This window comes from Athalia rosae, chromosome 5, assembly GCF_917208135.1.
Source record: "Athalia rosae chromosome 5, iyAthRosa1.1, whole genome shotgun sequence".
In the NCBI taxonomy this organism is placed as follows: domain Eukaryota; kingdom Metazoa; phylum Arthropoda; class Insecta; order Hymenoptera; family Athaliidae; genus Athalia; species Athalia rosae.
In genome coordinates, this window is record NC_064030.1 from 2,605,156 (window position 1) to 2,625,799 (window position 20,644).

The 20,644-nt window shown below is 41.0% G+C and overlaps 1 protein-coding gene across 3 annotated transcripts; it reads left to right on the top strand.

Annotated features, from left to right (window-relative positions):
- Positions 1–212: 212 nt before the first annotated feature.
- Positions 213–14,198, top strand: LOC105693130 (REPTOR-binding partner). 3 transcript variants are annotated; one of them, XM_012412838.3, is made up of 4 exons: positions 213–399; positions 9,197–9,290; positions 12,468–12,589; positions 13,250–14,198. In XM_012412838.3, exons 1-4 carry the CDS (start codon positions 361–363, stop codon positions 13,352–13,354), a joined length of 360 nt encoding a protein of 119 aa, XP_012268261.1. In that variant the 5' UTR covers positions 213–360; the 3' UTR covers positions 13,355–14,198. The 3 variants fall into 3 exon arrangements, with proteins under 3 accessions (XP_012268261.1, XP_012268260.1, XP_012268262.1); XM_012412837.3 differs by having other exon boundaries at positions 214–399; positions 12,393–12,589; XM_012412839.3 differs by lacking the exon at positions 213–399 and adding an exon at positions 1,371–1,508 and having other exon boundaries at positions 12,393–12,589.
- The last annotated feature ends 6,446 nt before the right edge of the window (positions 14,199–20,644 follow it).

The window sequence follows — 20,644 nt, forward strand, 5'->3', positions numbered from 1 at the left end:
CATGCGATTGAATAACGAATAACCGAGAATCTGGGTCACGTACGGGGACATCAATGACGGGCTAAATATAAAGAAAAACATTAAAAAGGAAAAACAAACACCGTTTGTTGTTATCAACGCCCGGTTATTATCGTGCCACGTGATCATTGTCACGAAGCAAAGTAGTAAGCATTCTTGACAACCGTTAGCAGCGCTGCATGACGTAACGCAACTACTCAAAGACTGAGGGCCAGCTGCATGACCTTGCGGTGTTTGTAAACATACACACGTTGTTTCTCCAGTGTCTGAAAGAGTTGCAAAGTGTTTAGAGGTGAAGAATACGAAGAATCATATCGCTTAAGAATTTTGGATACGTGAATAATGGAGGTCGAACGCATGTGCATAGTCGAAAACGAGATGGTGAGTAACATAGTTGAATATTTCGCTGACAGCAGGTCTGCTTTGTACAAAGTTGCAAAAAAAAAAAAAAAATCTTGAACAGGCAATGAAGTGCAAAAAAAGTGAAAAGAAAAAAGAATCAGTCTTATTCAATGACACCATTTTGTGGTGCAATAGTTTGAATTTGTTCTCGATGATACGTAATATGCACGTGTTAAAATGTATATTTCTCCATTTCAAGTGTGTGGACAAAGGGCGTGTTTGTCTTATTTTGACGTCAGGCTGAACAAGGGAGATGATGCTAGACAGGGGGGAAAGTGCGAGGGGTCATGTTTTTCTTTGGTTCACCCACTGGCTCACCAGCTATACACATTCATTAACATTTATCTCCCAGACATCACCTGTCTTCTGTTTCGCTAACTAACGGTCGAATTTTTTTGTACAGATGTCACTACCAATAGATTCCAGATCACGTGTCTTGTCGCCCTATGCTAAAATCGTCTCCATTCAAATTTCGAATGTGCCCACGCACGATCCAGCGTTAGATCATGCGTTGACCCGAAAGTTACTACGCACAACTCAACATGACATCGTCAATTTGTACCCCAAGTACATTCTGACGGTCTGGCCCACTTACGAATCGCCCATTGCGATGTGGGCAGCGAAATTTCAAATATGCTTTGCGCGTTCGAAAGGTTCCGAACACGAAGCTACTGTTTTTCAAACGGGAATGTTGGGGAAGGGTGGAGAAAATTGGAAGGCATTTCTTGATGTTTCTGTGGGTAATTCGCTACCCTAGAGGAATTTCACCCGATGATGCACCTCGCAATCGATGTCCGCAATGACAAAATGATGCTATTAGCATGCCTCTGACGATGAATGAGAGATGAGCGTATCTTTGGTTCAAGCGTGGTCGTAACACGTTGCGTTTTATCTTCTGATGTGAGGTGCGTGTATACCTATATTTTGTCTTTTACGCACTGCATCGAAGCGTGTGCTTGGTTCCTTTCGAGTCACCAGAGAGCGGTATAATCGCCTTGTTCAGCCGGCTTCCGGCAGCTTCAGTGGTTCACGTTTTAGCCTTTCGCTTCAACTGCGCAGTTGACGAGGCCCGGAGACGCGGAGCATAGGTAAGTTTTCTCTTTTCGTCGCAAAGTTCAATCAACGGGAAGACGCCTAGCGGTGGTTGGCCCAAGGGGGATCCGGGACCCCTTGGGGTGGGTCCCACTCCAAAAGACATCATTACGCCCCTGCTGTACCCGTTAACAGCGCTAAACTCAGGGGCACCGGCCCCAGCAAGTTTTAATTTCAACTCGTCGTCGCTGTCAATACCCTCCGAAGGGAGAAAGAGAGATGAACCGATGAAAAGCGTGAGAGAAAGAGAGTATGCGCGGGTGAATGATCTCTTGTTTCGATGTTATCATTTGTTTTCATATTCCACCCTTTTTTTTTACCTCCGCACGGCGCGGCGCGGCTAATTTTGTAAATCGAATTAATCCACCGGAAATACCTTCGCGACGAGATTCATTCGTTTATTTCGGTTGTGGATTGTTTCGAAAAACATTCGAGTCGCTCTTTAAGATCGTTGAAACTCTGGTAATACCGTCGTAGTTGCGTTTGCTGCGAAGGCGCAGGAGACGCGACGTAACTTCTTGTCTTGTTCGTAGCCGTTGCAGTTTAGTCAGATTCGCGCCGCGCTACGTTGAGTTGCGTCCCTGACCCCATTTCAAATCAATTATTTAAACGGTGTATGCAGGTACTACTACTGCGATACATCATCGTAGGTACCGCAGGTAAAAGAATAAATAATTTTGCGCTAAATTTACCTCGCATTTGTATCCTCTTCGACGAACTAGTCAACGAAACATCGTTTTATGGGGCATCGTCGGCCTCACTGTTACAAAATTTCCGACGTTGCTTTGTGCGGTCATTTGTCTTCCTGGGCACAGGTAGTTCCCATGAGTTTCCAATATTTAAAATTCCCCACGTTCGAATATTTCGAATCACATACTTTTTTGAATTTCGCGGTTTCTCCTGGCAGCTGAATATCTGTGATTCGCATCGATTTTGTGATGTCAATTCATCGATCCGTTGGATTACTTGTGAATTTATACCCTGGTGCATTCAAAAATTACTCGAAAAAATTCAGTAAGTTCTCCCAGAAACTTCATGATATGCCGCGATTCGTGGCGAATTTTGAATCTTCGCGTCCCGCGCTTCCGTACCGCCTTTGATTGGATATTCGTGATTCGCACACGTGTTCTAAATTAATCATCGATTTTGGCACACGTGGTTGTGGGACCAAATCAATAAAGATATAATGCGAATAATGGAAACGCAAAAGAAGCGAGCGATATGACTGTGAGAAACTTTGAAATGCGGCTGATTGTAAACTTACCGCGGAAATTATCGAGACTTTTTTTTACCGCATATCTCATGCGTGAGTTTATATAATACGTGCTCATATAGTATTATGAGAGTAACTAAATATTTCGCGTATCTATATTGCGCACATACGTGATGCATCGAAGCTATATGCTGACATAATCTCCTGTATACCTACGCAGTCATATTTTAACGCTTCTCTCGCGCACCATGTACCTTTTAATCATATGGTCGGTACGTTACAGCTGTGGTAGGTGCGTACTACTTCGACTCTAGATCCTGTACGAATCTAGGCATCACATAGCGCTTAGTACAATACTTGTAGGTATAATACAGGGCGTTCCATTCGAAACAGTAGGGTCTATTATCTCTAGAACCGAGCATCAATTTGAAAAATGTTTCGAACAAAAGTTGTTGAATACGAAAGGGCATATCAGATTTTCTAATGGAACTCTCTATTTCTTGTCGTACTTTTCCTATTCTTCGTTGAAATATCGGTAAGTTTTTCGTCTCTAAAAAGGCCGAAAACGTAATTTGAAATTTTCTCGTGGAAAGAGTGGCAATTTGCCCATGGCTGAAACAGATATGAATGGAAAACCGTTATGGCATTGAAAGATAGACGTGGGATTGCTCCGCAAGGTCGGATGATGGTTTTGTAGCGTTAATTTGTGAATGCAACGCGGCGTTTTCGCAGGCTGTGGTATATCATGACGCATGGTTGTACGGTATAAGCTTATCGCGATATCGCTGCAAGGTATAGGGATAATGTATGTATGATATTTTTACGCAGATTGCGAGGCCAGCGTTCCGTAGCGATAAGAATCGGTTAAATAGATCCTCGCAACGGCAGACAAAGACATTGGAGTCTCGATTTCCGAAAGAATTTCTGATTTATGACGGTATTTCTCAATGCCTCCGTCGCTGCTTCAGCCGCCAGGAGATTATATTGGAGGATCTTTTCCTGCAAAGGAATCGTAGGTCTGATAAAGTATCTGGAATCGGATGGAATTTTTTTAAATCCGAAGTGATGAAACAAAAATAAATGACTAGGTGAAAAAAAGTTTGAACGCAAAAAAAAAAAAAGGAAACTGACTCGCAAACGCGTAATTGAACCGCAGTGTGCACTATCGTATTTACCGAGAATCGTAAATTATTGGTTCGACGTTAGTTCCTGTTTCATTATTTTTATGCTCGATCCGCCGTGCTCTGTGACTGTATTAATGGGCCAATTAAACGCTACGTTTAGGGCGAACTACAGCATTCATATTGTAAAAATGTGTTAATTTCTCGTTTCCTAGTTAATTCAAGTTCATTGCTCAGAATTGGGTAGGCATCCATTGAGACGAACAATTATTAAATCACGTGTTACAAACTCACCAGAGTTTGTGGGTGCAGCTCTGAAAGTTTGTTAGCCCTGAGTTCGAACATTTCTGCAGGTTGTCGTCGGATTCATCGAAATATCCGCCACGTACAATGCGTGTATATGTTATATATACACATGTAGTTACAACGATATATCATAGCGTACACGCTTTTGTCTAACCTACATAAAACTTGGACGCCGTTACTCCGGGTTCATCGTCACTAAAATACGTAACTTACGTATATACCCACATTTGTTGTACCAAAGCAATTCGGCAAGCAGCACTCCCAGGATTACCTGGCTGATATGTGTAGCTGGTAGCTGTACGGTATGGCTATGGAAGTTTATGTATCTCCATATCCAGTTGGTACTTCGGTGTATATCGTGCGGGTGCATCTCCTATGGGAACTACATTCTCTCTTTATCAAAAGCTGCATATGCTGCCCCGCGGAGAATCGCTTGATTTCGAAATCCCCCTGTGCGCGCTTATCTGAATACTACGGTAGAAAGTTAGTTTTATAGAGGGGAAAAAGTTCATCCGTTACCATATTTCTAAGTATCAATTTTAATTCATAGGTAGACCGCTCTAGTGATTTGAAAAGTTCCGACTAATCGAAAGTTCACTTTACAAATTAGTTCACAAAATTAGACGCCCTTCTCGTAGATCTCACGAAATCGTGCTAAACATTTTAAAACTGAATTATTTTCGCATCACATTTCATCCGAATAACTGCGATTTCGATGGTTCTTGGCTCACTTCTGTGGCATAAAATGAATTGAAAGTTCGAGCAGCGAGGGTTACGCCTTTCGGGTCTTTAGCTATGATTGTTAGCTGAATTATTTTTCATCGTACGGTGATGATATTCTCGCGAATTTTATTCTACCATTGTGCGCCGCTTCTACCTATTCTTTCCCACATTTAAATTTGATATACGCGCACTTTAAAGTCTTCGAATCGGTAACTGCGATCTCGTATTCCGTCCCCTGTTCTACGGAAGCAATATAAAACCAAACGGTTTCTGTGTCACACAAATGTCGCGTCAACATTTGGCGGATCTGAATTTATACATCCTCGCAGGAGTAGCACACACGTATCGACGGGCCGAGTCTGCTACCACTTTATTTTATATGCACAATGCAGCGGATGTTCTTTATTTCGTCATTTCTATATATTCTAATTCGAACCAAAATTTAAGAATTTGCAAATGAGGCACTAATTTATTATAGGCCATTGATTTTTCACCAGTCCTCTGATAAGAGATTACGTCGATAAAAACGGTTCGCTTATCTCGAGCTCCAAAAATGGACTCTGACCAATCGGCGGCAAGTCTGACCCCCTGCAGTACAACCCCCGGTATCCTTACCGACGGAAGGGTCGTTACTTCGGTTAACTTCAATCAGTAAAGCCGAGCTGACGAAACGAAATTGCGGTTTTGAAAAGTATCTTCTGATTTTGGCACGTCAAATTCTCTCTTCCATATTGACTTTAATCTGTCGCATTAATGGAGCTACCTGTATTCATTAATTAAATTATGCCGTTGGATATATTTTTTTTGGATTCCGAACTTACAACTAACGTTATATCTTTTGTCCTGTCGTGGTTGTTTTAATCTTGACGATATCAAAGAAATTCGTGGTGTTATTAATTTCAATTATTAAAGTCTCCGTCTGGCGATATCATTTCCTATATTAATACTCTTTTCACGTTTATACGCTTGAAGCTACACCTATACCAAGAACACACATATCATCCCCGGCCGTAGTCTGACTGCGAGAGACATGATTCTATTACAGGAGATTATTTTAATTGCCTTAAGCTTCGAGTTAACGTGGGGGGTGGCTTCCCCCTTGTTCTCTCACAGGTAGATTGAAAATCCCCCAGAAGTTACTCCCGCTGCTTCATACACCTATAGTTTACAGGTACGAGTATACGGCACAATTCATTCAGGGAAACAGGGGTTGAAACTATCGAAGAAATATCTTTGATAAAAAAATAAACGACGTAGCTGACGTTTGTGAAAATAATAGCGCGATCGATGCGAATGGATGCAGAGGGATGCTTTGATTTTGAAAAATCTCCGATGATTGTTGAGTAAATAGCGACCGGAGAGCACGCGAGCAATGAATTTTTCAAGCTTCCATATCCTCTGGCGAAAGAAAATTTATTCTCCTTTAGAAACCTTGAACGTGAACCGCGGAACTAATAGATAACCGTAAAGCGAAAATGGGGCACCCAGAGGGTCGCGTATAGAGTGGAAAAAGAGACATTCTTTATACCTTTTGAAATATTTAGGGAGACTTTACATATTTCACGGCCTTCCGTTCGAGGGCCAACAGTCCTGCTTCCGATCCTGTCTAATGTTAGCAACGACGCGCGCCTCCTTACGAATTCAGTCGAGTCGAAACTGTTTCCTCGACCAAAGACTCACTTGTTCCTGGAGTTGTCATCGTCGTCTCACATATAATCACAGAGCTGTACAATGGCGTATCAATCGATCCTTCACTCCTTCCCTCTGAATATTCACACTCTACTTTTTGTCGCGCACACACACACGTAGAAAAGAAGGGCGAATTCTAATACTGTACAGATCTCCGATTAACAGCCCTGACACAGTTTTACTTTAGGCCCAGCACCGCAGCCGTATCTGGCTAACTCAGGTTCCCAACTGGAAGTTTGGGACACGATCCGCTAGAATCGTACTTTCGGTTATGAGAAAAAAAAAAAATCCACAGACATCGACGCACCTGACGGCGAGTGGGTTGATCACCCACTCGCAGAGTATGCAACATTTTTCTCCATGGTATAATACCAGCAGGTATTGAGATCTACTAACTAAATAGCGATTTGTCAAATTCAGACCCGTGAATTTTGATTCTCGCGATTCAAAGACTTGCCAGGGGATCTGAAATTCCTGGTTAGTTGGTTCGTTGCACGGCAAAAGAATCTCGAACACTTTGGCAATTCAGCGGGGTCCCTCAGCGGACTCTGATATCCATATTACATGTATGGTAACTATATGGGCATGAAAGGTATACGGATACGTATATACATACATATATGCACGAGTATGGATGTAATACGTAGCATACAGATATATCCGTGGGGAGAAAATGTCGCGAAAAGAAAGGGTAAAGGAAAAAGAAAACAGCGAACGGGGGGGAAAAGTAGAACCGCAAAGAGATGAAGATTTTGAAAAGATTTAATATCAGATAGGATTGAGTCTGACATCGGGGTAAACAGCGCATCTTAAAGCAACGTGAAAAGTTGTACTTTGTCACCATAGCATAGACACATGCATATCTAACTAAACCAGGCGAGAAACCTTGACGCGCAATCTCCTCAGATTATATCTTGAATCTACTACCCCCTACCGATGCCAAAAACAGTTAATCTTAGCTACGACACAACACTTGCAGTCGTTCACGCGCACCTGTATTATAACCGTGCATGGGCTCAGGAGCGTATGAATTTTAACGCGACTAAAAGCTTACAGCTTTAAAACTTACGTATACATAACATCGGCTTATTATGTGTAAGTACACCCATACGGACGATGTAATGCCTGTAAAGGATATTTAAACTCGAATCATCATCACATCGTCGCACCCTTTGAAACATCGAGTCGCTAATTTGTCAGGATTTGAAAAATCTGGACACGAATGAATAGAAAAAAAAAAAAAAAAAGTACAACAACGTTCGCGTCCCTCACCTTGCTTATTGTTGGAGAAAAAATCTCCAAGTATGAATTCTAACATTGTACAGCAGCACTCTGCGGAAAAAAGTTTTCTTCCCTCGCGTCATCCTAATTAATTCCATTGTCGTCTTGTACCTGATTAGAGCGTCTTCGAGGCACCTTCGCGAGTCGTTCAAGACTTTTCTCCTCTTCTTGAAACCGCCCTTAATACCTGCCTTGGGATAGAAAGAATTTTTTTTCGCGCATAACTTAAATATTTACAGCGCACATCCTTCGATCTGGTGGATCATAGACATAGACGCGTGTAACATTGGAATAGGGGGTAGGTATAATCGACACGCTGAAAATTATTTGAAATATATATATAACGTGTAATATGTAAACGAGAATCCGCGAAGCGCGCGTGCAGGGTTTTCCAAGTGGCTTTATTTTCTGACAATGAGATTATGGGGCGCGGAGCGGCGTTGTACGTTAAATCGTATTACAGTAACTAATAGGGTCGGACAGCCTGTTGTTATACACTTGGCAGAAGATGGACAACCGGCTAATGGGCCGAAAGATATTGTAGGGTAGTACGCAGAAAAAGTAATCCGCCGTTGTCGACGTCTGCTACGGACGCCGTGGGCCTCTGACGCCTTAATTGCTGAATACACCGTACACAGTTGGAATGGGGATTTCTCACTAGTCTCGTTTTCGCAAATTATATACCAACCGGACCGTGATCATTTTACGCACCAATTATCGAGCTGTAGGTACGTTACATTCGGCGAAGTATCATTTCTCAAAATTTTTCACACGCGTCACACGATATTCCGCGTTTTGACGCGTGCAAGAGTTTTTCTAATTTTACACCTCACCGCTCTGCGACAGAACGTGAATGAAATTGGAGTTTTGAACTTTTGCTAACCCTGCCCTGAAAATTGCTCAGGTACACATGGGCTACACCTTCGATCCGCGTTCGCTTCTCATAACATCCCTCTAGGTCTCGCGTTTCAGAAATCTCCATTCCCTCTTGCGGCGTCCGGGAGGTGAGGAGGGGATCGATCTGTCTTTCTCAGAGTCCGAAAAAACTGAAAAAAATTAACGATAACATTCTACGTTTCTCCTCGCCAATTATCCGGTTTTATCGCGGCGCCGCCAGTACCAGGCCACACCCCCATGCACCGGATGCAAAGAATCACGGCTCTGTTCTTTTATTCCGCATGGGCGGGCAAAGGTTCGTTTTTCCCTGTGACTTGCACGCCGAGCGACCGTCCCTTTTTTGCTCCCTGTTTGTCGTCAGAATCCAACTGATCGTTCGGCAAATAATCCAGCTGTGCAGGTAATCGTCGTTCGTAACGAATGTAACCCCTGACCATTATTTGCTTTGTTGCAGGACGGATCCCGTAGCGATCGAAAAGAGGGCGGAAAGCGGGGACGCAAGCCCGGCAGAAAGGCGGCCGACAAGGCGGATATGAAGGCCAAGCTCGGTGAGTTTATGCGGAACAGCGCGAAAATCGACCCTTTTTTCTTTGCTCGCATTCCCGTTCGGGTATAGGGGCATGAATTTCACGTACAGATTATTTTCTTTCTGTGTTTTTTATCTTGTTTTTTTCGGACAATTAATCAAGTACTGCGGGTGGACAAAAGGCTTGTTGATAACGGTGCAGATGACACGGAGTGAACCCGAAAAATCCTATACTTTATACTTTTTGGGAATATTCATGCGGTATTTTTGTTGATGGGTTTTCAATCGTGGCGGGGCGAGTCCGCGTGCAATTTCACGGGACATTGATAGCTTTGTACATGCTGCCAAAAAGGCGAATTCAAAAATCGATAAAAGAAAGTCGAAATTACAACCAGGTTCCAGTAAAGTACGTTTTTTCACCACATTTTGTTGCATGAACCGTGATTTTGACAATTTTTCATCTCGACAATTTTCATTGATTTTGAGTTCAAAAAAAGACCACGACGTCCTTCCGCTTCTCATGGCCCTCGGTGTATATTTTTCACCGGAAATTGGACTGGACTACACACGTATACAGCGTGATACCTACCGGCTCCCAATTAGCGTTTAAGAAACCAAATTCTTTCATCTTTTGCTTGTGTTTTCCCTGAATAAACCGCATTGCGGGAGTCTACGAGTGTGTTACATTTCATTCCAGAACACGCAACGCCGTATTATAAAAACGAAAATTTTGTTCAACGTTTTTCAAACCTGCCGGATACCATTTGCCACCTACTTTTTCACCCCTTTTAAACTTGCAACGGGAATTATGGGTGTGTCCAGTACGTCGTGTGTCGTTGAATTAATGTTCCCGACTCGAAAGGAGCTGGAAGCTTGAGTGGGAGTCGCTGTATAGGTACACGGTTACTACTCATGCTGCTGCTGCTGCTGTTATACCGCCGTTGAAAATAAAACAAAATGATTTAATTACGTTCAAAAGAACGTCCCATCGTAAGAAAATCTCTGCGTAATCCTGCATCGAAGTTTCAAACTTTGTAACTTTGCGCGCCGAGCTATAGGAGCCTGAGCACGGCTTTGCAGTTGCGAGTTTTCAACTTAATAGCTAATTCTTCTCTCCGTATATAACATATTATCCATACGCCACATAATCGCCAGCGTAAGTCGTGGAGAAAAAAAAAAAATTTAATGAAATAAATAATAAATATGATAAGGTGTAATCGGTCAGAAATCGCGTCGTTGTACGTACGTCATGTGTTACACGTCACCGCACCGTCATATCGTCCCTGATAAGGGAATTGCGCCGAGACTCTAATTAATAATTTATTGGATAAAATACGCTTCGGAAAAAGTTATCATTTCAACGCAGAATTCCCAATATGCGGCAGACCGACTTTGGTTTCGAATAATTGAAATCGATTGTTCTAACGAATCATATTGTATATGTATATGAAAAAAAGTTGCGCGTGCAGTGAGAAACCTCGCACTCCAGTAACCCGTTGAAATAACCATATGGAATAAAATTTTCTAGAAATAGCATGCGATGAAATAACCTGCGGCTCACGCCGGTAACTGTATTGTATTATTACCCTATGTTTACCGGCGGAAATGCGTTGCTTATTCCATAAAACACTCATGAATATCGGATGCAATGAATTCGCGGAAATACAACGCGCGATATCGAAACGTAGAACTGCAAGAGTATTGGGTACAACTGCACTATCGCCTATATTTTTAGTAGTTGAAACTTATATATATACAAGAAACAGAAGTCGAATTTTTACTGCACCCCGTTTGTTGGCTCAAAGCTGAAAATTTTCACTTGCGAAGAAAGGAAATTTAGGGGAAATTATTCAACGAATCATCGATTCCGAAGCTGTCAAAGGAACGTATCCCATGAAAGTGAGCGAAAAAGCGAGCCTGGCGCCTGACGGTAGGCGTATTGCGGTGAAAATTATTCTATTAGATTTTTTATTAGGGAAAATTAAAAATTACCGAATCGTGGTTTTCAAAAGAAAATAGAAAAAAACCAAGTTTAACGCGTTCACGATTTCCGGTTTTTTCTCTACTGCCAATTCATCGTTTGAATTTTACAAAGTCACCGCCCAGTCTTTTAGCTACCGTTGTATTAATTAGTGCCTTTTACCGGGGGATTACCCACGCCTTTTAATGACTCAATTTTGTCAGAAGAGTTAGAAGCTTTTGAACCGTAACCGGCTGGCGGTTTCTGCAGAACATGAAATTTCCTCCGTGGGCGTGGGTGAGATCCCCCGGCCCGCGTCGATTTGTAATCGTCTTTGCGCCCTAAAATCTGCAATTTTACAATTTCCCCTCCCATTTCTATTCCCGTTGAATAAATTTTATTTCACCAATGAATATTTATGCTTTACCGCCTGCTGGCTGCTAGACTCCGGCTGGAGGCACGACGTCTCTCAATAACTCCGTAACTCCGTCGCGAAGTAAAAACGCCATATGAATTACATCTCGTATCATATGTCCACTCGTGAACCACAACTGGGAGAAATTGTGTAATCCTTCAAGGCTGGTTACATTATTTGTGCCGCATGAAATTGTTTCGCACGGCTTCTAGATTTGTAAAAGAATCCGTGAATTAAATGGAATCTCGGTCATTTGACGCAGAAGTGAAATTGTAGATATACCCCTGTTCCGTGGAAATATATGACTCGACACCTCAAGAACAAATTGATATAGATATATAATTCAATCGATATCGATGCGAGAAACATCGCTATACGTTACATGGGTATCCATCCCGTCTAGATTCTCGGGCGCGCTAGCTTGGAAAATGCGCTAGTGTTTGTGTGATTGGAAAATAGATACAGGACCTGATATAGAAACCGATAGCGAGGAATGTTCCCCCGACCAATACCGCCCTATAATACCCATCTAGGTATTTCCTGTGTTCCGGTATACCTCTGGGGAGTTTTCTTCACGTATGACGCTCGAGTCGTCTATATAGGTGTCCCAGAAATCGAAAATCCCGATCGATATTCAAATGCAACCACATTGCATACACTAATCGTGTGTCGGTGTGCATCGCACTACCTTTTCATGGGCTACAGATCCCGCTAACCGTCCCATTCGCTTTCTCGTTGTCTGCACCCAGGTTCTCGAGGCTACTGCAAAAGGGTCGCCATCGCAGCCCCCGATTTTAATACGAACGCAACGTTGCGTGTTGCAGAACGCAGCCGACAAAGTGCGCGCGAATGTCGCGCCAGAAAGAAGCTCAGGTACCAGTACCTGGAGGAATTGGTCACCGACAGGGAGAAGGCCGTCCTCGCTCTCCGCAAGGAACTTGATATGGTATGCATTGCTTTCCTTGAAATGAAACAAGACAAAGTAGAGACACCGTTGATACCGGATAGAAAATATTACTCGATTTCCGGCAAAGAAAAATTACGAACAAAAGTTACATACGTCGAAGCAGTTGGTTTGGACAATTGATTGTATTTCATTTCATTTTATTGTTGCTCGTAATTGCTATTTAAAAAAAAAGAAGTCTCGAACTTTGACCCCCTCAAACTCCTTGGGATGTCCCCTTGTTAAATTTTCACCGATCCATTGTGTGGTACGAGGAAGAGTTAAACCCACTTTTTAAACCTCGCGAGACTCTCTTATTTCATGGACTTGTTAACAATTTTAATTAGCGTCATTTTAATAGATAAAGATCGGAGCAGAGTTCTCGCGGGAGTTTTAGAGTAAAAGTAAAACTTCTAATTTAGGAAACTGCGCGTGGGGTTCCCTGCAAAATGGAAGGAGGCTTAGCTTCAAATATAACTTGCATAAGTCCGACGTTTCGCATTTTCCACATGGAAACGAGAATTGCTATTCAATCTTTGATTTTTAGAAAAATCAAGGAAAATACTCACATAGTCGGAATCGAGAGATGCATCGGCGTATTGCATGCAGCAGACTTTCGGTCCACAAATTTTTCATATTTCATTCGCTTTTTGGTCCTTCTAGTACCAACAGTGGGGATTGGAACTGGACGCCGGGCAGGTGCCAAAAGGGCTGCAGGCGATGCTTGAAGAGCTTGGGGCCCTCAAGCAGGAGAAGAACAACAACTAGCGATCTAAGCTGAACTCTTGATCATGATTTTTTAAATGCTATTATGTATAAATATTCCCTTAACCCGCTCATTTTCTTTCATTGCGCTTTTTTTTTTTATCCCTTCTATGTTTCATTTCTGATTATATTTTTACAATGATTGTCTTTGGCCGACTTGCGTCACGTCAAAAGTTTGAAGACATTATGCTATAGATTCCGAGACGTTCGCGCCTCATCATGATATTGAAGAAATGATTTCGAGGGTATTCAAAATCTCAAATTATCTTCAATGTCTAGCCTTAGAATTTTGCGCCTTTCGATATATAAATTTTTCACCAATTATAACGTATAATTATGTGATGAAAAAAAAGCTTGTATAGTACCTATACATTTTGATATAGTATTTTACATATCCTTCATACCAAGTCGTTGCAGTTATTGATGTACAATATTCAACAATATCTTCTTGCAATTTTTTATCTTCATTCAAATCGTAATTTTCGGATTGTGAGTCATTTATTTTTGGGTTTCTTTCTCTCCATTCTAGGCTTAAGTTTTAACTAGTGTACTACTACCGTATTACCTGTTTGTTTATAACTATTAGACCAAATTTTAACTGTTAGTGAGAAAAAAAGAAAAGATTTGAAATTTTTTTTATAAACATCCAAATTATATTAATGTTTTTTATAACCAACTACGTTAATAGTTACGAGATTTATTATTGTTAAAAGTTGGACTATGGCAACGGGCGTTGGATATTATTATTATAACTATTATTGTCATTATCTTTATGTTATTACATATTTATGTATCATAATATGAAATGAAGTGAAATCACCTATAATATATTTAATCCTAAACAATTTTCACAGACTTTTTTTTACTTCACCCTCATGCTCCGTTTTATTTTCTCAAAAACTTACACGAAACATTCATTAAGTTGGATTCTTTAATTCTTCCCGTTTACTTTTCACCAGATTAATGAGTTCCAAATTCGATTTTATACAATCAGATTTACTGTTAGTAAAATTTCTTTTCAGCGCACAACATCGAGGACACAATCAACGTTTACGACGCACATATACGTAGGTATTACGTGATTATTTATGTACTGTATACTAGGGTGGGTTGAAAAAAATTTTTTCCACCTAATGATTACTCGATCGATTGCACGAGTAGATGATTTTGGCTTTCAGATTTAGATTCCTGAGCCGATTATACGTAAGATAACCCTTGAAAAGCCCAGAAAAAAATCTATTTTTGAGCCAAAAGTAAAGTAGTTTAAAAATTGATTGTATTACACTTTTCTTACGTATTTTGACCTCAGGAATCCGAATCTGGAAGAAAAATCGATCCATCTCTAAAATTGACCGAGTTATCGCTAATTTTCAACTTTTTAGGGTCAGAAATGAAAAATTGATTTTATAGTCTATCTTGATGTAATTTGAGCTCAGGAATCTGAAACTGGAAGAAAAATTGCTTTATCTGCAAAAATAACCGAGTTATCCTCATTTTTTCGCATTTTTTACCATAAAAATGGAGATATCTCGAAGGGAAAAAATCGTAGCTCAATTTTCTCAACGGATTCGTGTTCCTGAGGTCAAAATACATAAGAAAAGTGCCATACGATCAATTTTAAAAAATAAAAATTTTTGGTCAAAATTTGAAAAAATCGTAAGGGGTACCCCTTGGAAAAATCTCAAATTTTGACCAAAAATTTTTATTTTTTAAAATCGATCGTATGGCACTTTTCTTATGTATTTTGACCTCAGGAACACGAATCCGTTGAGAAAATTGAGCTACGATTTTTTCCCTTCGAGATATCTCCATTTTTATGGTAAAAAATGCGAAAAAATGAGGATAACTCGGTTATTTTTGAAGATAGATTGATTTTTCTTCCGGATTCGGATTCCTGAGCTCAAATTACATCAAGATAGACTATAAAATCAATTTTTTATTTTTGACCCTAAAAAGCTGAAAATTGGCAATAACTCGGTCAATTTTAGAGATAGATCAATTTTTCTGTCAGTTTCGGATTCCTGAGGTCAAAATACGTAAGAACAGTGTAATACAATCAATTTTTAAACTACTTTACTTTTGGCCCAAAAATAGATTTTTTTTTTGGTTCTTTAAGAGTAATCTCACGTATAATCAGCTCAGGAAGCCAAATCTGGAAGCCTAAATCATCTACTCATGCAATCGATCAAGTAATCGTCAATTATTCGCTGTTGGGTGCAGAAAAATTAGAATACATACCGATCGGTTTCAGTCGTAGACTCACTTTGATTCGTCGCAATGCATGCGTGGGTCGAAATATTCGAGTTCTTGGTCTACGAGGAAACCCAAGCTTATTGTTAGCTGGAGCCAGGTAGCCACGGGCGCGCGGTTTGTTGTGGTGCGTCACCTCTGCTCAGCCCCGAAGGTGACGGTCTCACAACAAAGCGCTACGCTGCTGACTACCTGACTCCAGCAAAGCTCGGACTCACTGGTAGTCCGAAAAATTCGAATATATCGACGCTATAAAATTTTTTTTTTGGTCAATTATCATAGGACACATCTAAAAATTGTCGATTGTTTTCTACTCAACTTCAATTTCAAGTCACAAAAAGAGCATGTCATTTTTTGATTTTATATTTGGATTACAAAAATAATACGAAAAAAATTTTGAACAGTGCACGAGTGAAAGACAATCACAATCGACAATTTTTAGATATTTTTTATGATTTTTGAGCAAAAAAAAAAATTTGTTTGCTGGAAGTACCCTACTTGATTCATTATTTATTCAAAAAACGAGTCGTCTACCTCAAAATATCGAGTAAAAAATTTTTTCCACATTTGAAAAATTTCCTCTTTTCATAAGGTACAAATTCTGCCCCCATGCTAAGAAAATAAAAAAACAAAATTGTTTTCAACCCACCCTACTGTATACTTGAACAAGATTTTGGAAGAGCTTTTGGGTACAACTAACTTTGGTAACTTTCCTTACGCGCGGGGGAGCTTTGCGAAAAGCTTGGTACTTCTGATATACTTGTACTATAGATTACAGTTTTGGAAACAATACCTGGATGGTACTTTGTGTTATTTTTTCAATGATCGTGAACAGCACTTTCCGTTACATAGCGAGGGTGGTTTCGCGTAGTCCTCGTCATTTATATTGGAAAATATAACGACGCTCGGCAGTTCCCCGTGAATAATTATTACACAAACATCTCATACCTGCGTAGAGATACTCAGCCATAAGACTCCGTACAGGTGGATTTCCACGTGAGCTATTATACATGAAAATAACTTTGGTGAAGCGATCACTTAAAATTTAGTTCGTACCTCACCCGACCAACGAATCGATCGATCGACTCAATCTCCCTACTGTTTTACTTTTTACTCGTAGCTTTCTCCAGAGGTTCAATTCATAATAGAAGCTTTACCCGCGTTGTTCGGTCGCTAAGGATTACACGACATTCCGCGGATCGACTCGTTATACCTTCAATTCCCGCGGGAATGAAGATGAGTTCGATTCAACAACGCGTCGGGATACCAACACTTTACACAACTCACCCTCTCGACGCGTTATTGCACTCAAAGTTGCACTCTAACTTCACCTGAGATCAAAGGGCTGAACGATCCTAACGCGGGACGATCAATCGAGGGGTAATAATTATATTTTATTTTCACTCCTATCCAGTTTTACATGGTATGGAAAATGTAGAGCTTGCGTCAGCGAATGAATTTTTCCTAAATTCAATGAAACTCCGTACCGTCTGCAGATTTAATGAAATACAGGCTTTTCGAAAATACGTCGGTCCGTCGGTTCGTCGGTCTGTGTGAATAAATTGTTGTAATCCGAGCGAGTCCTTTCACCGCGGTATGTATTGTACGCGCTCGTAAAGAATGTGAAAAATTATACCGGAAGTATACGAACAAGAACCGAAATATATAATGAAAAAGGGGGTATATTAGCACCGGAAAGCTGCTGGGATGGAAACGGGGCGTGTTTCTATAGCCAAGTGAATTCAAGTTGCGGTGTAATTCTTGGTGATAATACCGACTGTGAGACAACCGCAGCAGTGCTTATTATATTTCTCTGCTAGGATGGCTGGGTTGGCTTGCCTCGGTTCTCCGGATCCAAAGCCGCATCGTTGCGACTCTCCTCTGTACACTGTGAATTCACGTACGGTACATGTATATGTGTATATGTATATGTATCAGGTGCTTTATATCCCACGTTGACAAATCCAACCGCATGGAAATTATCATTTCGGAAAATCTAGGAGTAGAGATTTTAACAAGGAGACATATATATATAATGCATACCGACAACGAGACAACGAACGTAGGCAGATCGTCCCTGCTATAAAATGTTCAATTGGCTCCCGAGGTAGATAACGGTGAAGGTGTATACCGTATAGTCAAACAGCAATTTTAACTGCTACACCGGGTCAGGCTCTCCCGTGTAACTCGAGAGTGGAATTGTACGGAGTCTTGAGTTATATTTAGGTTTGAACCTGTATTAAACTATATAAGCCGATTAAGAAACGGGATGGTGTATGTGTACCTACTTTATTCCGAGCGTGCACGTGCGTTTTATCATCATTTATACCTCGACTTTACCCGTGTACTGGGTGAGGCGAAGAACAAAAAAAAAGAAAACGCCCCTTGTGGGAGCCGCGAATTAGATAGAGCTACACGCGTCGACAAATCCCTGCAGATCTCACTGATGTGGAACTAACGAGAATGAAGTTTCCACTGTGTTTCAGAAAATTCAATCAATTCCAACAGGCCTCGGATAACACGAGATCGAATATCGGGAGGCTTCGGAGTCTCACCGCTGGGATGACGAACGGCGATCATACTTTGAGAGATATTAATCTCGATATCCAGGATAACGACGTTGCAAATGTCAGGCTGACGATCCTTCTACGATATTTGACGATAACACCGAGTAGATTATCGTAATATCAGACAGTCTCATTTCTCCTGTAAATATTCTCGCGATCCGAGAAATCAATGGAGTCTCGTGAGAAACCTACGAGTCCAGATGACTTATCTCTACATCATCCGTACGAATTGCACAGTTTTTTTTTTTTTTTACCGTGCAGTTGAGACGATCGTCGAAGAAATCGGTAAGCAAATGCCCGAAGGACGTTTAAAACCCAAGATGCGGCGTAGAGAAGCGTGAAGTTCAGAAGGCAGCTGCGATCCCGCCCCTGATTACGTCGGATTATGCGACTGCATTCAAGCGATGTGAATGGAGTCTTAGAGCCGGTGAAATCTCTGTACAAGAGTGGAACTCGCAGTAGGTAGAGATATAGAAACCTATGCAGATCAACGTGTGCTGGCAGGTGCTTATGATTAGTTTAAGGACCATTATCAGTGAACTGCAGCAACGGGACTGCACCCTGCAGATCCCTGAATAACTTCGTCCAGGAATTAGATGAGATACGAAGTTACTTGCGGGATTCAACTCGGGGGTACAGCTGTACGTACGTATACCGCACGTAGATATCTGTACAATGTCAACTAGTTGAATTACCATTTGAATGATCTTGTTCATCTTATTCTTTGAGACGTACGAGGGGATGCGCCACCGGAGAGAATTTCTGCGGGAACAACAGATTTATGAATAGATCGTATCCTACGGAGATCACGTTTTATCCAAAAAATACGTAGAATACCAAACATTCACCTGATTCGCACTTTTTTCCCAGTTGGTTGATTTTACAGCGGCTTGAGGATAGATCACGGCGTGTGCAGAGGATTGGTTATCATATTTGCAATCGTTTTGGGAATACTAGTTACAGGTCGGTCCGACCCGCAAGAGTCCATTATCCCTTTTCAGCTTGGTAAAAGCAGACGCAGACTGGGTAGCTGTAATAATTATCGTCAGTCTTCCTAAACCTTTCTCTGTAATTATATTCTATAGATATTATAAACCCTTCACACCATAAGGATTACTTTAACCTGCGACATCCATTAACCTATTCCATTTCTATACACGTACGGTGTATTAATACCCACGTGTACGGGGCTGCGGGTACGCGGATGAAAGATTAATCAAAAGTAAATATAGGCCGCATTCAAAATGCCCGACATATACGCACTGCATAAATACACATATGTTACATACACAAGAACGACACAAAAATACAAAATTCCCCCAAATTTTTTAACATTTTCCGTACGATCATATTTTCATTTCGAACGGGTTTGCCTCGATTCGGCTGTTCGTGGCGAGCGTACGTTGTGTATCTTGAGAGTTTCCACGTCATATTTTTATATTAAACCGGAAAATAACGGTCGCAAAATAACGTTGGCAGTTCCAATTTAAAACAGAACCAACAATAATAATCTATCGGAACGTATTTTCCCGCTGTACCGTATGAGTCATAAATGCGCATCCGAGATGTAATGCCGTATGAAGCTGCCGAGTGCTGAGGTATGGAAAACTGAAGGTTCGCTGATGGTCACGGTGAAGTTTTCGCTACCCTTTTCAGTAGGGTAAAACAGCAAATATAAGACGTTCGTAAAAGTATTATGTTATACAATATTTATCGATGAAACGTTCTAGCTGTGCGCCGATATTGATAAAATATCGCTGCAATATCCCAATCTCCGCGAAATGTTTTGTGCCGTGTGTCGGTGCACTGGTAGTTATGAAAACATATTTCACGTTAAAATATGCAAATTTGTATTGTGAACGGTTCGCCCCGGCCAGAGTTTTGCATTGCAACGCGAAAAATCTATGTATTATACCTGACGTTCGCGTGCACCACACCGCGATACGTTATTTACCATTTACATTCGCACCGCGATTTCGTGAATCCTTTTTTACCTTTTTTTTTTCCTTTTTTTTTTGAATTTATTCTCAACCTCTTCATTAATTATATCGACTGATCGTGAATTATGGGGGCTGTATTCGAGTTCCTTTTTTTTTCAACGGAAAAAATCTATGAGTCCGGTTTTAACTGCGCCCTTCAAGAATGAAGGTGATGTTGCGAAGGGCATTCGAAAATATTCAGTGGTTTGATAGTAGGTAATAGTATCGTGGCTGCGGATGAAACGAGTCCAGCCGGGTAAAGGATTTTTGCCGGCGCCCGATATTGGATAAAAATGAGCAGAATGAAAATGGAAGATAGAGGGAAGAACCGGGGAAGAGTCAGAAACAGAACAGCTCCAAAAAGGAAAAGTGGGAAGGAGAATAAAAAGAATAGGGAAAACGAGCGGGCGCAGCCGTAGGGGGTATTTAGCGGAGAATCTTGATAGGAGAATGAAAATTTCTCGTTTTTGGTTAGGTGTTGTAAAGTAGAACTTAAA